The sequence below is a fragment of the Furipterus horrens genome, unplaced genomic scaffold (assembly GCF_987537825.1).
Source record: "Furipterus horrens unplaced genomic scaffold, mFurHor1.1.pri manual_scaffold_2, whole genome shotgun sequence".
Lineage (NCBI taxonomy): Eukaryota > Metazoa > Chordata > Mammalia > Chiroptera > Furipteridae > Furipterus > Furipterus horrens.
In genome coordinates this window covers 103,137,961-103,151,313 of record NW_028327172.1, presented here as the reverse complement: position 1 = coordinate 103,151,313, position 13,353 = coordinate 103,137,961, and the positions used below count along the sequence as shown (strand labels likewise).

Genomic DNA, 13,353 nt, shown 5'->3' with positions numbered 1-13,353 from the left:
TATTATTATGAAGATATATTTGAGCTCAGAGATCCCCTGAAGGCATTTTAGAGTTCCCCAGGTATCTTTGGACCGCATTTTGAGAACCACTAGGCTAGAGAGACAACCATGTAAGGACCAGTGATGATCATTAAATTCATAATTACATATGGAACTAAGAGTAGTTAAGAACTAAAAGGAGAGAGTATAGTATCTACTAAGTATATATAGATATAGTATAAATATAAAAAATAAAAGGAGAATTAGAAGAGCATATATAAAACATTTTTAAATGTTTGCAATAATTATACTGGTGTTAGTAGTACTAATGTTGTTATTCTGAGACTATTATGTGTTTGATGAGAGATAGAGCAAATGATTATTATTAGATATTTTAATTCTGGACTCACATTTGGAAGAAAGGAGATAAAACTACAGCAGAGAGAATACTAAATAAAAATGCTAGTCATGGCTTTGAATTGGAAGTATAGTGTGAACTTGTGAGGCAGTTTGTCTTTAATATATTGGGTGTATGCATATTGTGCATGCAATATATACATCTGTGGGTATGCACTTATATCTACTACCTCTGTCTACTGAAAGACCTAGAAACAATGACCAAATCAGTAGCAATGAGCATTACTGGTACTTATATTTTGGTCTTTAAATATCATTTCCCACTAAAAACACTTTTTAGAAATTAAACTCTGGAAATTGGTTGATTCCAGGTTTGGAGCAAGAAACATATGAGCCTAGGAAATTTCGAAATACTAAAAAGAAAGAAAGCTACCCCAAATTATCAAGGTCACGTCAAAAGGACTCGGATGGCAACTTGAAGAGACTTCCACTGGCCAACCATGAAACACAATTACAAGTAGGGACTTCTGGCCAAGATGGAGATCTAGAGAGACATGCAGGGTCTCCCTCCACAACTAAAAAGGAATACAACTACCTCAAAACTAGAAGTTCCAGAAAATCAAGCTGCACGAAAGTCCAACAAACAAAGATATAAAGAAGAAATACTCATCCACAAGTAGGAAGGGCGGAGCCTGGGTGGAGAGGATGTGGTGTGGTGGCAGTGCAAGTGGTGGCAGTGGCAGGACAGCAGAAAGCAGTCACACACTTTAAAAAGTCAGGAGGGACACCTGGGGAGCATTTCCAGCTCCTGACCAGACTGTGCAACTCATAGTCCCAGCACCAGGGAAAATCAAGTCTCATTGTTTCTGACTATGCAAACCAGTGGGGGTTGGGGTGGAGGAAGGAACTGCTTGTCTCTCAGCAGAGTCCACTTGTTTAAAGGGCCCCCATGGTCCTAGAACATCTGCAAACCAACCCACTTTGGGAATGATGGCCAGAGCAACAGCTAGAGAGGCGCCAGTCCCATCTGAAAGTGGGAGAAATGCCTGGAAAAGATGCGAGTGCTGAGCAAGTGGCATTGTTCCCTCTCTGACCCCTCTCCCACATACAGTGCCACAACATGGTGAAACAGGTCACCCTGTACTGATGAATGCCTAAGGCTCTGCCCCTTACAGTGTAACAGGAGTGACAGCTCTACCTAAGACACAGAGGCAAACAAACACAAGAGCATGTCAAGATGAGGAGACAGAGAAGTATGGCCCAAAAGGGGGAATGGATCAAGGTTCCAATGGGAGAACTAAGGGACAAGGAGGTAGCCAACCTAAGAGATGCAGAATTCAAAACACTGGTGATAAAGATGTTCACAGGCTTGACAGATATGCTTGAGTATGGCAAACACATAAGGGAAGAAGTGAAGGCTATGCTATGTGAAATGAAGGAAAATCCACACAAAAACAATGGTGAAGGGAAGGAAACCAGGGTTCAAATCAATGATTTGGAACATAAGAAAGAAAAAAATAGTCAACCAGTACAAAATCATGAAACAAGAATTGAAAAAAAAATGAGGAGAGGCTTAGGAACTTCTGGAACAACTTTAAATGTGCCAACATCTGAATCATAGGGGTGCCAGAAGGAGAAGAGGAAGAGCAAGAAATTGAAAACTTATGTGAAAAAATAATGAAGGAAAACTTCCCAAATTTGGTGAAGGAAATAGACATACAAGTTCAGGAAGCACAGAGAGTCCCAAACAAGATGGACCCAAAGGGGAACACACCGAGACACATCATAATTAAAATGCCAAAGGTTAAAGATAAAGAGAGAATCTTAAAAACAGCAAGGGAAAAGTGGAGAGTTACCTACAAAGGGGTGCCTATAAGTCTATCAGCTGATTTCTTGAAACTTTACAGGCAAGAAGTATTCAATGTGATGAAAAACAAGGACTTACAACCAAGACTACTCTATCCAGCAAAGCTATCATTTAGAATTGAAGGGCAGATACAGTGCTTCCCAGACAAGGTAAAGCTAAAAGAGTTCATTATCACCAAGTCATTATTATAGGAATGTTAAAGGGACTTATTTAAGAAAAATAAGATCAAAATTATGAACACTAAAATGACAACAAACTCATAACTATCAGCAACTGAATCTAAAAAATAAAAACAAAATTCAATTAAGCAAATCAGAATAGAAACAGAATCACAGGTATAGGGATCATTTGGAGGGTTATCAGCTGGGAGGGGGAAGGGGGAGAAATGGGGAAATGGTGCAGGGATTAAGAAGCATAATTTGTTGGTACAAAATAGACAGGGGGAAGTTAAGAATAATACAGGAAAGGATGAAGCCAAAGAACTTATATGCACAACCCATGAACATGAATGAACTAAAGGTGGTGGGATTGCTGGGAGGAGGGAGGTACTGGGCAGAGGGGAGCAAAGGGGAAAAAATTGGGACTACTGTAACAACATAATCAATAAAATATACTTAAAAGAAAGAAAAACAATTACAAATAATTACAAAGACCAATAATTACAATGCATTGACCTATGAAATGGATTTAAATACATGAGTTCATAATTATATTTTAAATATAGTGTTGATAATAATTTTTATAACAGGAAGAGAAAAAGAAGGAGGAGGAGAGCTCACTGCTAGAGACTGTTAAATAATATCAGCATGGATGGGCCTGGGGAGCATTATGCTAATAAGCCAGTAAGAGAAAGACAAGTACCATATGAGTTCACTCATATGCGGAATTTAATGAATGAAATAATTTAACAAACAAAATAGAAACAGAAGCATAGATACAAAGAATAGACTGACAGCTGTCAGAAGGGAGTGGGGTTGGGCACTGGATGAAAGGTGAAGGGATTAAACAAAAAATTATATATATATAAACACAAAGACACAGACAACAGTGCGGTGATAGCCAGAGGGAAATGGAGGTAGGGGAGGTAGAAGAGGATAAAGAGGGGACAAAGGGGGATGGAAAGACACTTTGGGCAATGGGTGCACAATGCTGTATGCAAATGATTCATTGAGTAGCACACTTGAAACCTGTACGGATTTGTTAACCAATGTCATCCCAATAAACTCAATTAAAAAATAATCTATTTCATTATTTAAAAACTTATAAATAAAGGGAAATACTTTAGCAACATCTATCCTGTCTTTTATTTATGAAAGTTACCACTGGGTTACTTAACAGATGAGAAAAAGAGGTTTGTTTTTTTTTTAAATAAAAATGTTCCAATTACTAAGTTAAACAATTACAATGCTACTACTACATGGATGAGCATTGAAGACGTTACACTAAGTAAAATAAATCAGTAACAAAAGACAAATACTGTGTGATTCCAGTTATATGAGGTATTTAAGTAATAAAATTTATAGAAAGGAAGTAGAATGAGCTTGCCAGGAGATGCGGGAAAATAAGAGATATATTTAATGTTTCCATTTTGCAAGATGAAAAGAGTTCCAGGGATGAATGGTGGTATTGACTGCACAGCAATATACATGTACTTAATACCACTGAATCATACAGCTAAAATGGCTAAGATGGTAAATTTTATGTTATGTATGTTTTATCACAATTTAAAAAATTGGAAAACGTTATAGAATTAGGATATCACCATTTCAACATCCAATAAATTAACAGTTTTAAGAATTATACTAAGATCACACAAAATAGGTATAATCAGATGTTATATAACATAGTCAATAGCCTTGCTGAGAATATCAGACATGAATCTGATCTAGGTCCTAATTTTTAGAAAATAGAGGGCAGAGGAATATCTCAGCATTCATTATGAATATGCAATCAACAGAACTTAGACTATGGGAAACTCTGCAGGTCAGATAACCTATTGTAATTTTTCAACATAAATTGTAGCGCTCCTGTATATTAAAATACTTAAAATATATTAAATTAAAGAATAGTAAAGGGTAAACATAATGTCTAGGAAAGTCCATATGGTTGACAGAAGTAAAAAGATATGCAAGGAAGTTATTGACATGAATGTCTAGGTGGTAAGATGGGGGGACAGCACACAAGAAAGAGCTTTGGGGGTGACTAGAAGTTTTATTTCTTGACCTTATCGTGCTTTCTAGGGTGTTTATGTTATAATAATTTATTAAGAGAAATTGTGTGTGTGTGTGGTGGTTTTCTGTATTGTTTTATTGCATCTATTTTATTTTATAATAAGAACAGGGTTTTAGACAGAAGATAGAAATTAAGGTTTTTGGACTACTATTTTATTGCAGAAGTATCTGATGTTCAGTTTACATTGACCTCGATATTTGGCAAAGTAAATTAAGCTGAATTGTTGTAGGCAAAGTTCTGTCTCATGATACAGAGGAATGAAAATCTTAAAATTGTCAAAAAAGGAACAATATGAGGGAGATACTTTGTTCTAGACTAAATAAACTCATAAAGAAACAGAAAAAAATTATTCTTTGTCCTTCCCTCTTCTCTGTTAAATTTCTAAATAGTCAGTTGGGCCAATTTGCAGAAAACACGGATGCTATTAATGGCCAAAGGTAAGAAAGGTGTTGCAGTAGTGAGGCCTGCTAGAAATAAACTGAAGTAGCAGTTCACTGTGGAAAAGAACTTTCGGCATTTTGTAACTTAGAAAGTAAGAATTCCTTCATATTTCAACCCAAGTAAATAAGTAACATGGTCTTATAGAGGATCATATTTCTCAACCTCTTGAAAGTGGTTAAATAAAACCAAAATTCATTAAAAATATATTACATTAAAATAGTAATTTTGACTTTTTTGAAAACTGCATTGGACTCAAAAAGTGAACTGGAATTTTCTAGTTCTTGCCTAATATTCTACACATGACTCACAGAAATTCCTTTTATTATTGTAAGGTTACTGAGGAATCATTTAATAAACTGTTATGTTTAGTAAAATAAAAAATAAAAATAAAAAGTCTGACTCCCAAAGAGATTTTTTTCATTAGTAAAACTTGAATCAATAAATGGACTTACCATGGATTCACTTATTTCCCTAGTTTGCTCAATAGGTTCCGGACAATCAGGAGACAGCGGTTAATTTTGATGAGGGTATAAGATAATCATTTACTTACCCTCCATGATAGTCAAAGGATCTTCCACTTTGGGGCGCAAGATATTAGGGCCAAAGACAGTGGCCAAGTTCTGCACGCTCATTTTGTTAACTCCAGAATAGGATTGTACTTCATCCAAGAACCTGTTGGGTGTAAGAATGTGAACAAAACACAATGAGGTCAAATTTCTCAATGGAATAAAATGAATCATTAGGAAGTATTTGTAAATTGGAGTATGTTAAGCGATCATTATGTAGATAAAATTATTTGGAAATTCAAACAAATATGGAGAACATACAATATATTGCAAATTAGTAAGAATCAAACCCGAGGGATCATACTAGTTATCATCTCTGGCCTGGCTTGACTGGGTTTCTTCTGTCAGTCACAAAAACAAGTGTTTGGAAAATATTAATATGGACTTGAGATTGAAGAATATAAATTCCCTTCCAATCCTTCAATAAAGTATTAAAAATACATATATTCAATTTGAGAATTATAAATAAGATCATCTGGCACAATCTCTATTTCAGAAGGAAGAGTCAATCCTCTTTATGGAGTAATTTATGAGCTTTGAATTTATAGTTTGTTAAAAAATGAGATCAAACATGGTTTAAATTAAAACCTCAGTTTTACTCGTATGAAAAAGTACAAGCACAAATGGTTTCAATTAATGAAGTGCTAAAGAATAAGAGATATAAACTAGCCCTTTCCCTGAATGATTTCAGTGGGAGGGGTTGTTTTTATAACCTTTCAGTATTTTTTTCATTCCCTAACCCCTCTTCAAGAGCTTCTGTTACTTCATAGTTTACTGATTGTACTGATAAGACAAAAACAAAAAGAAATGATGAAAAACAAAGACAGAATTTTTAATGTTATTTAATGTATTTTATTATGTGCCAGTCATTGTGCTAACTTAATAAATTCTCAAGGCATCTCTGTGAGGTAAATACTATTTTTATCTGCATTTCACAGATGAGATACATGAGGCACCAGAGAGGGTAAAAATCTTTTCCAAGGACACAGTTAGTTAGTGGGAGAGCTGAGATTTGAACCCAGGTGGTCCGATGCTAGGGTTGGCGTTTTTAATTACTATACCATGACTTTTCAAAAAGGTGCCTATTTTTACATGGTCATTACTGTTATGCAGACTAAACTATAATAAAACTGAAGCACAAAAAGTCAAATTATCATTTCTTATTTGAAATGGCTGAAGTTAAAAGTCTGCTTAAATGTTTCAAGAGAACTTAAGTTTTTCCATTGTGAATATAAAGACTTTCAATATGGTTATCAAACAAGACTTTTCCCCTTTTACTTAAGGAGAATTTAACCATTTTATTATCCAGTACAGTAGCATAAATTAGTTAAATATCTTGGGATAAGAGCCTTGCATATTAATAAGTTTATGATATCAGTGAAACTATTTTTTTGCTTTTTCAAATTCTGAAACCTAAGGTATTGTTTGCTTCTGAAACATAAAAAGTTGTAGCAGGAAGTTTTGGAATTCCTATTCAGTTACAGTGGACAATAAACTCCATAGTATTTCATAATAGTTTTAAACTCCATAGTTCCTAGTTGCTGAACATTTTATCTAATCACAATACAAAAAGCATAAATAAATGATGCACTGTATGGAATTAAAAATTTGAAATTTATTTTGAAATGGACTGGGAAGCTGTCACTTAAGATACTCTGCAATCATGTCAATCATCAATGTCTTTATTTAAATTTAATATGTTTCAATTCTGCACTTGGTTTTTCAAATGGGCACATACATGGCACCTCCCATCATAGGCTTTGAGTTAAAAGTGGTCACTGAGAGAGAGCTTCACTAGGCACAATTGTTTTATAACAGAATTGAATTACAAATGTCTTCTCAATGAGTCTGGAGGTGGGAGAGGAATGGAAAGAAAATAATATTTAGTGAGTACTTACTACATATACATTAATTAGTTAAAATATAACTTAATTTTTTAAACAACTGTGTGAAATGTGTTCTTTTATTATCATATTACCTATTCAGACTCTTGGACTCAATGCAAGTAAGAAATTGCATAAAGACACATATGTGGTCAGAGGCAGAATCTGAACTGCCATGCAAATCTTTCTCATGCCAAGGAACACGTCCTTATCTTAAATAACAGTACATTGTACATGTACAAATAACTTTAACTAAAGTTCAAAGCAACATAGTTTTAATATGTAGAGCTAAGAGAGCCTTCAGAAGTAACAAATTAGAAAATCATGCAATTTTAGTGCTTAAAGACACCTTTGAGAGCACTTTGTCAAACCTCTTAATTTTACAAAGGCCAGCCGTGAGCTTGAAGCAGTAAAATGATACTACTCACTGCCAAACATAAATTAGTGTCAGGCTAAATATCGTCTTCTGTTGTTTAGGAAGTTCTTACCTGCAAATATACTTGAGGAGGTTATAATTGACCACTGGCAAACTCTTCACCTGCTTTGCTAATTCCTTAACACCCTGAGTATAAAGAAGAGGAGAATAAATATATGGTGAAACAGATTTAAGTGTGAAGCCCTTTTAACATCTTAAACATTTGTTCACATTTGCCTGAAAAGGTAAGATAGCCTCTCTTATAATAAGGTTATTGGGGGGAGGATATAGCCTTGATATAGTGAGGGTTCTTCCCACTTTTAGCATGATCAAAACATAGATACACATCTACAGACAAATAAGTCTTGCAAGATTGGTCATGTCTAGGACACAATGTTTGGGGTAGAATGTAGGGTTGGAGAGCCTAATCTCTCTGGAAGTTTCACAAAGGGATTATACTTTGTTTCTTTGCACTGTAGAACTTCCTCTAAAGTATAAATAGTCCCAGAAAAAATAATGGATAATGTAATCTGATTTGTTCTTCCTGTAATGGGCCAAATAGCAAGTATTTTACGCTTTCTGGAACATATGGGCTCTGTTTCAACTATTTAACTCTTCAGTTGTAGTGCAAAAGCAGCCATGGACAACATTACATAACAAACAGGCAGCAAATTTTACAGATGTGCCAAGAAAACCCAATAAAAAAAATAATCTCTTCAACAAACAGTGGTGAGATAACTGGATATCCACATGCCAGAGGATATTAGACCCTTTCCTTATACCATGAACAAAATTAATTTGAAATGAAGCATATGCCTAACTATAAGAGCTGAAGTTACAAAAGTCTCAGTAGAATACATGGGAGTAAGTCTTGTGACCTTGGGTTAAACAAAGTCTTCTTAGACATGCAAGCGCAAGCACAAGTGACAAAAGAAAAGTTAGACTTTATTGAAATTAAAACTTTTGTGCTTCAAAGGACACCCATCAATAAAATAAAGTGATAAACCATAGAATGGGAGAAATTATTTTCAAATCATATACCTAACAAGGGATTTGTATCTAATTTACAAGGTCTGTCCAGAAAAGTCCAGCTATTGTTAATATAATGAGAATGGTTTCTGCGAGATCAATGTACTCTGGCAGTCAAGGAGAGTGGACTGGAATGTGTATGCGTGAACAATGTCTTCACTGTACTAGTCAGTGGGGGTGGTAGATGTTGAGTGAGCATGTGTACTGTGTGGCCATTGCATTCAAAATGACTGTGTGAGTAGAAAAACAAATCTGCATCAAATTTTGTGTTAAGCTTGAACATTCCTCTATGGAAACTATTGGGATGATTCAGAAGGCTGCAGCTATGGGCAACTGGTGATTGGCAGTTTCATCACGACACTGCTTCTGCTCATGTATCACATCTCATGCAGAGTATTTTTGGTAAAATATCAAATCACTCATGTGACACAGCCCCCCTACAGCCCAGATTTGGTGCCCTGTGAGTACTGACTTTTCCCAAAACTAAAATCACCTTTGAAAGGGAAGAGATTTCAAACAATTCATGAGATTCTGGAAAATCTAGGGCAGCTGATGGCTATTGGAGGAACTGTGTGAGGTCCCAAGGTGCCTACTTTGAAGGGGACTGAGGTTTCATTGTCTCATGTACAATGTTTCTTGTATCTTCTTCAACAAATGTCTCCATCTTTCATATTAAATGGCTGGGTACATTCTGGACAGACCTCATGTATAAAGAACTTTTACAAATTAATATTAAGATAAATAACACAATTAAAATTGGGAAATGATCTGAATATCATGTTTCTCCAAAGAAACTACACCCATAGCCAATTCAGTACATAAAAAGATGTTTAAAATAATTAGCCATCAGGGAAATGCATACCTCAGGGATATACCACTCTACATATGCTAGGATGGCTATGATAAAAAATAGAGATAACAAGTGTTGGCAAACATGTAGAGAAATTGGAACCTGCAAACACTGGAATTTTAAATGGTTAAGCCTCTTTGGAAAACAGTGTTACATATGGCCCAGCAATTCTAACTCCTAGATATATACCCAAGACAAATGAAAACACGTGTTCATAGCAACATTGTTGATAATAGCCAAACAGTGGAAACAACACACATGTCCTGCACCTGATGAATGGATAAGAAATGGAATATTATTTAGAAATAAAAGGAATAAAAAACTGATATGTGGTACAGTGGGAATGAACCTTGAAAACAGTGAAAGAAACTAGTCACAAAACACATAATGCTATTTACATGAAATGTGCAGAATAGGCAAATTTGTAGAGCTAGAAAGTTGATTAGTAGCTGCCAAGAGCTGGGGAAGGAGAGCATGGGAAACAGGTATGAGGTTTGTTACAAGGAGATAAAATGTGTTAAATATTCTAAAATTAGATTTTGGTGATGGTTGCACAACACTAAAAAGTATACTAAAAAGCATTGAATTGTATACTTCAAATGGGTGATGTATAATATCTGAACTGTATCTCAATAAAGCTGTTTTTTTTTTTTTTTAAACAGTCAGTAAGTAGGATTTCTTAAGCATCCTTGCTTGAGGTGATTTAAGAGGCACACAATGAAAAGGGAAATATGAAATAAATAATTTACTTTGTCCATAGACTATTTGGTACCACAATTAACCTTGTAGAGGAGCATAGTGTCCAGGATTGCTAATTTTATTAATTCAGCCACATTTTTTTTATTTTTTATGAGAGATAGGATTAAAAATGGGAGCTGAGTTGTGTATGCCAAATCTAAATGTGTGTGATGTCCACACACAGAATAGTGGAAAATGATCCAAGGACAGGGCAAAAGAAAGTTTACAAATTAAAGACAAAGAACACTGACAAAACCCTCAAGCAAAAAGCTTTTGTAGAAATAAATGCGTAGACTTACTGCTTCCTCTTCCTTGCTGAGCAGTTTAGCACATGACAGAAAATCTCCATACTTCGCATAGGGAATAACTGGTTCTGGAAGCTCTCGGAGGTATAGTTTGAGAAGTGATGCCACTGTGTGCACGTCCGTGTTGCTGTGGAGACAGAAGTGTGAAGACCTTCTCTGGACTGAACCTTATAGCATTTTATTTATCTATTTTTTCATCAAATATCTATATCTAAGTGTCAGAATTTTATATGAATCGGCAACTGAATCAGTCAATCCAGCTTTCAAGAAGCACATACTTATGTGAGGCTTACTAATGCTACCGCAGGTGGAATGCGAAGGCACATAGAAGGACACCTGGAATTCTCAGCGTGGTAGGAAAATATTTGGAAGTTCAGCATTTTGCTTTTGTGTGTATTTGATGTTAAGCAAAAATGTTAACCTTCGAAAAGAATGAGTATATACCAAAATTTAAATAAGATAGAATTTACACAAAATGCCAAATCTACATATATGTGCATGTGTATATTTAATGTCAAATTAATTACTTCTGAATCCTAACTTTATTTCTCAAAATACTCCACTCATTCCTGAGAAGACATTAGTTATCGGTTGTACACACCTGAAGCTTGTTATGACATCTATACCTTTTCAAGCAGAGCTCAATTTGAATATGGTTGATTCTCAGCATGATTGCTTGTCTAATATTCTAAGATAGTTGGGAACCCTTAAAAACTTTTAGAAAGAGAGGGAAGTGCTCCAAAAATAAACAATGAAAACAAACCTTTGTATAATATGCAAAATTAATTTTTATCCTCTGTTGAACACCAGGGTGGCAGGATAATTTACTGAAATATTATTTTATAATTTGTTATCTATATTTACCTATTTCCTGTTGATCCATGAAGATGTCTGACAGTGAAGACAAAAGGAGGTAAGGTCATCTTTTGTTGTTCATTTGGTTTTGATTTTTATTTGGGGGGAAGAGGACGGGAACATGGGAGGGAGAGATGTGTGAGCAGGGAGTAAAAAGGTTAATTGATTCCCATGAAGCAGAAAGTGTGGTAGTGAACAAGGTCATGGATTCTGTAAGTAGCGAGAACATACACCCACTCCCAGATAATGCTGCAGGAAGTGACAAGTTCCCAGAGGGAGGGATATACCTGGACAAGCTGGAATGCAGGCACCGGAATTTCCTGCCTCTGAACATTCGCTTGCCCCAAGAGTGATATGAAAGCAGAGTTGATTTCAGCAACCTACATGGTCTGGGACAATGGGCATTTTAGTTCTCAGTTTGGGACTCATAGGTTGCTTTCATTGGGTATTCCCACACATCTACTCTGTATTGAACATTACAGAAAATACAGTGCCTAGGACCCCAAGGAGTTAAAGGAAGTATTAGTCTAGCCTGCTTTTAACTTACAACCTAGTGGTGGGGCGGGGTGCAGATATTAAGCAGATAATAATATGAGAATATAATCACAAAGTGTGGTGACTGTTAATAAGGAAATGTACTGGATGCTATCTAATATCAAGAGAGGACTAATCTAGAGGTTGCTTCTCTGAGGAAACGATGTTTGGGCCAAGAATTTACTAAGTAAGAGCCCAAGAACAGGAGGTCTTCCTGATTAATACAAAGCCAGTAAACAGAGTCCAAAGTGTGATGGAGCATCCTGTCCCTGAGGAGCTGACAAAAGGCTAGGGAGACCAGATCTCAGAGTGGGACTGGATGAGGTGGGAGTGGCAGGCAGAATAGTCACAGACCCTGAGTCTTCATTCACCTCAGAATTAGACAGGGAAAGAAGGACGTCATCCATTTTCACATCGGGGTCAGCTAGAGTAGGTATGTGGTCAATCATTTTACAGCTGTTAAAATAATAGAGATGATCTGATAGGGCCTGTCTTAACTAATTAATTTTACTATTTTCATAATTAAAAAGTTTTTTTTTCTCTTAAAATTCTAAATTGATGGACAATATAGAAGTCATCTCAAAGGCTAGAAAGTAAAATAAAAATCATGTCTCCAGGACATCTTGAAAACTGTGAACAAAGTCATTAATTTTTAAAACTACTTTCCAAAAAAAATTTATTTTAAAGATAGACCTAAAATAGTCTCAACAATAGTGTCAACAGTAAGACACCCCCAACCCCACGGCAAACCGCTGTACTTCATGCATGTCAAAGCCCTTCTGTGTTTCTTGTGCTAATTTGCAAAGCACCTGACCCCTGAAGGTGTAGTCATCCAGTAGTAGCAAAACCCCAAACTGTGAACGATATGCAGTTCAATCAAATATTAAAATAAACTATTTCCATCTTTTGATTATGCTAGAATCCAACCCACTCTAATCCAAGCCAATCTAAAACTGTGTAGGGTTAGGTAGCATTTAAAGTCAATGACAATTTTGTTAAGTTATAGGTAGGTACAGAGAGGAATATAAAAGTAAAATATAAAATAAGTATAATTTCAATATATGGAGTATATTATGTATAATTTGTATGACCATATAGAGTATATAAAAATATTTATGAAATAAAAACAATGAGACAATAATAAATAATAAATATATATTTAATAAGAAATCTATGTTAGTATTTGAATACTGAACTGTTCATTACATTGACTCCTGTTTTTAAGGTAACTTGCTTGTTACTTTCTGTATTATTTTGCTTCTAATGGAGTTGAGTTATTGTACTGAGGATGTATGAACACTA

The 13,353-nt window shown here is 35.3% G+C and overlaps 1 protein-coding gene across 5 annotated transcripts in view; it reads right to left on the bottom strand.

The window, feature by feature from the left end:
* ARHGAP24 (Rho GTPase activating protein 24) overlaps positions 1 to 13,353 on the bottom strand; it is a 638,162-nt gene that overhangs the window by 16,796 nt on the left and 608,013 nt on the right. For all 5 annotated transcript variants that reach the window (XM_090266255.1, XM_090266256.1, XM_090266259.1 and 2 more), the window contains 3 exons: positions 10,657 to 10,789; positions 7,814 to 7,887; positions 5,427 to 5,548 (listed from right to left, as the gene is read on the bottom strand). In XM_090266255.1, coding sequence (XP_090122381.1) covers positions 5,427 to 5,548; positions 7,814 to 7,887; positions 10,657 to 10,789 — 329 coding nt within the window. The remainder of the gene's footprint in view (positions 1 to 5,426; positions 5,549 to 7,813; positions 7,888 to 10,656; positions 10,790 to 13,353) is intronic.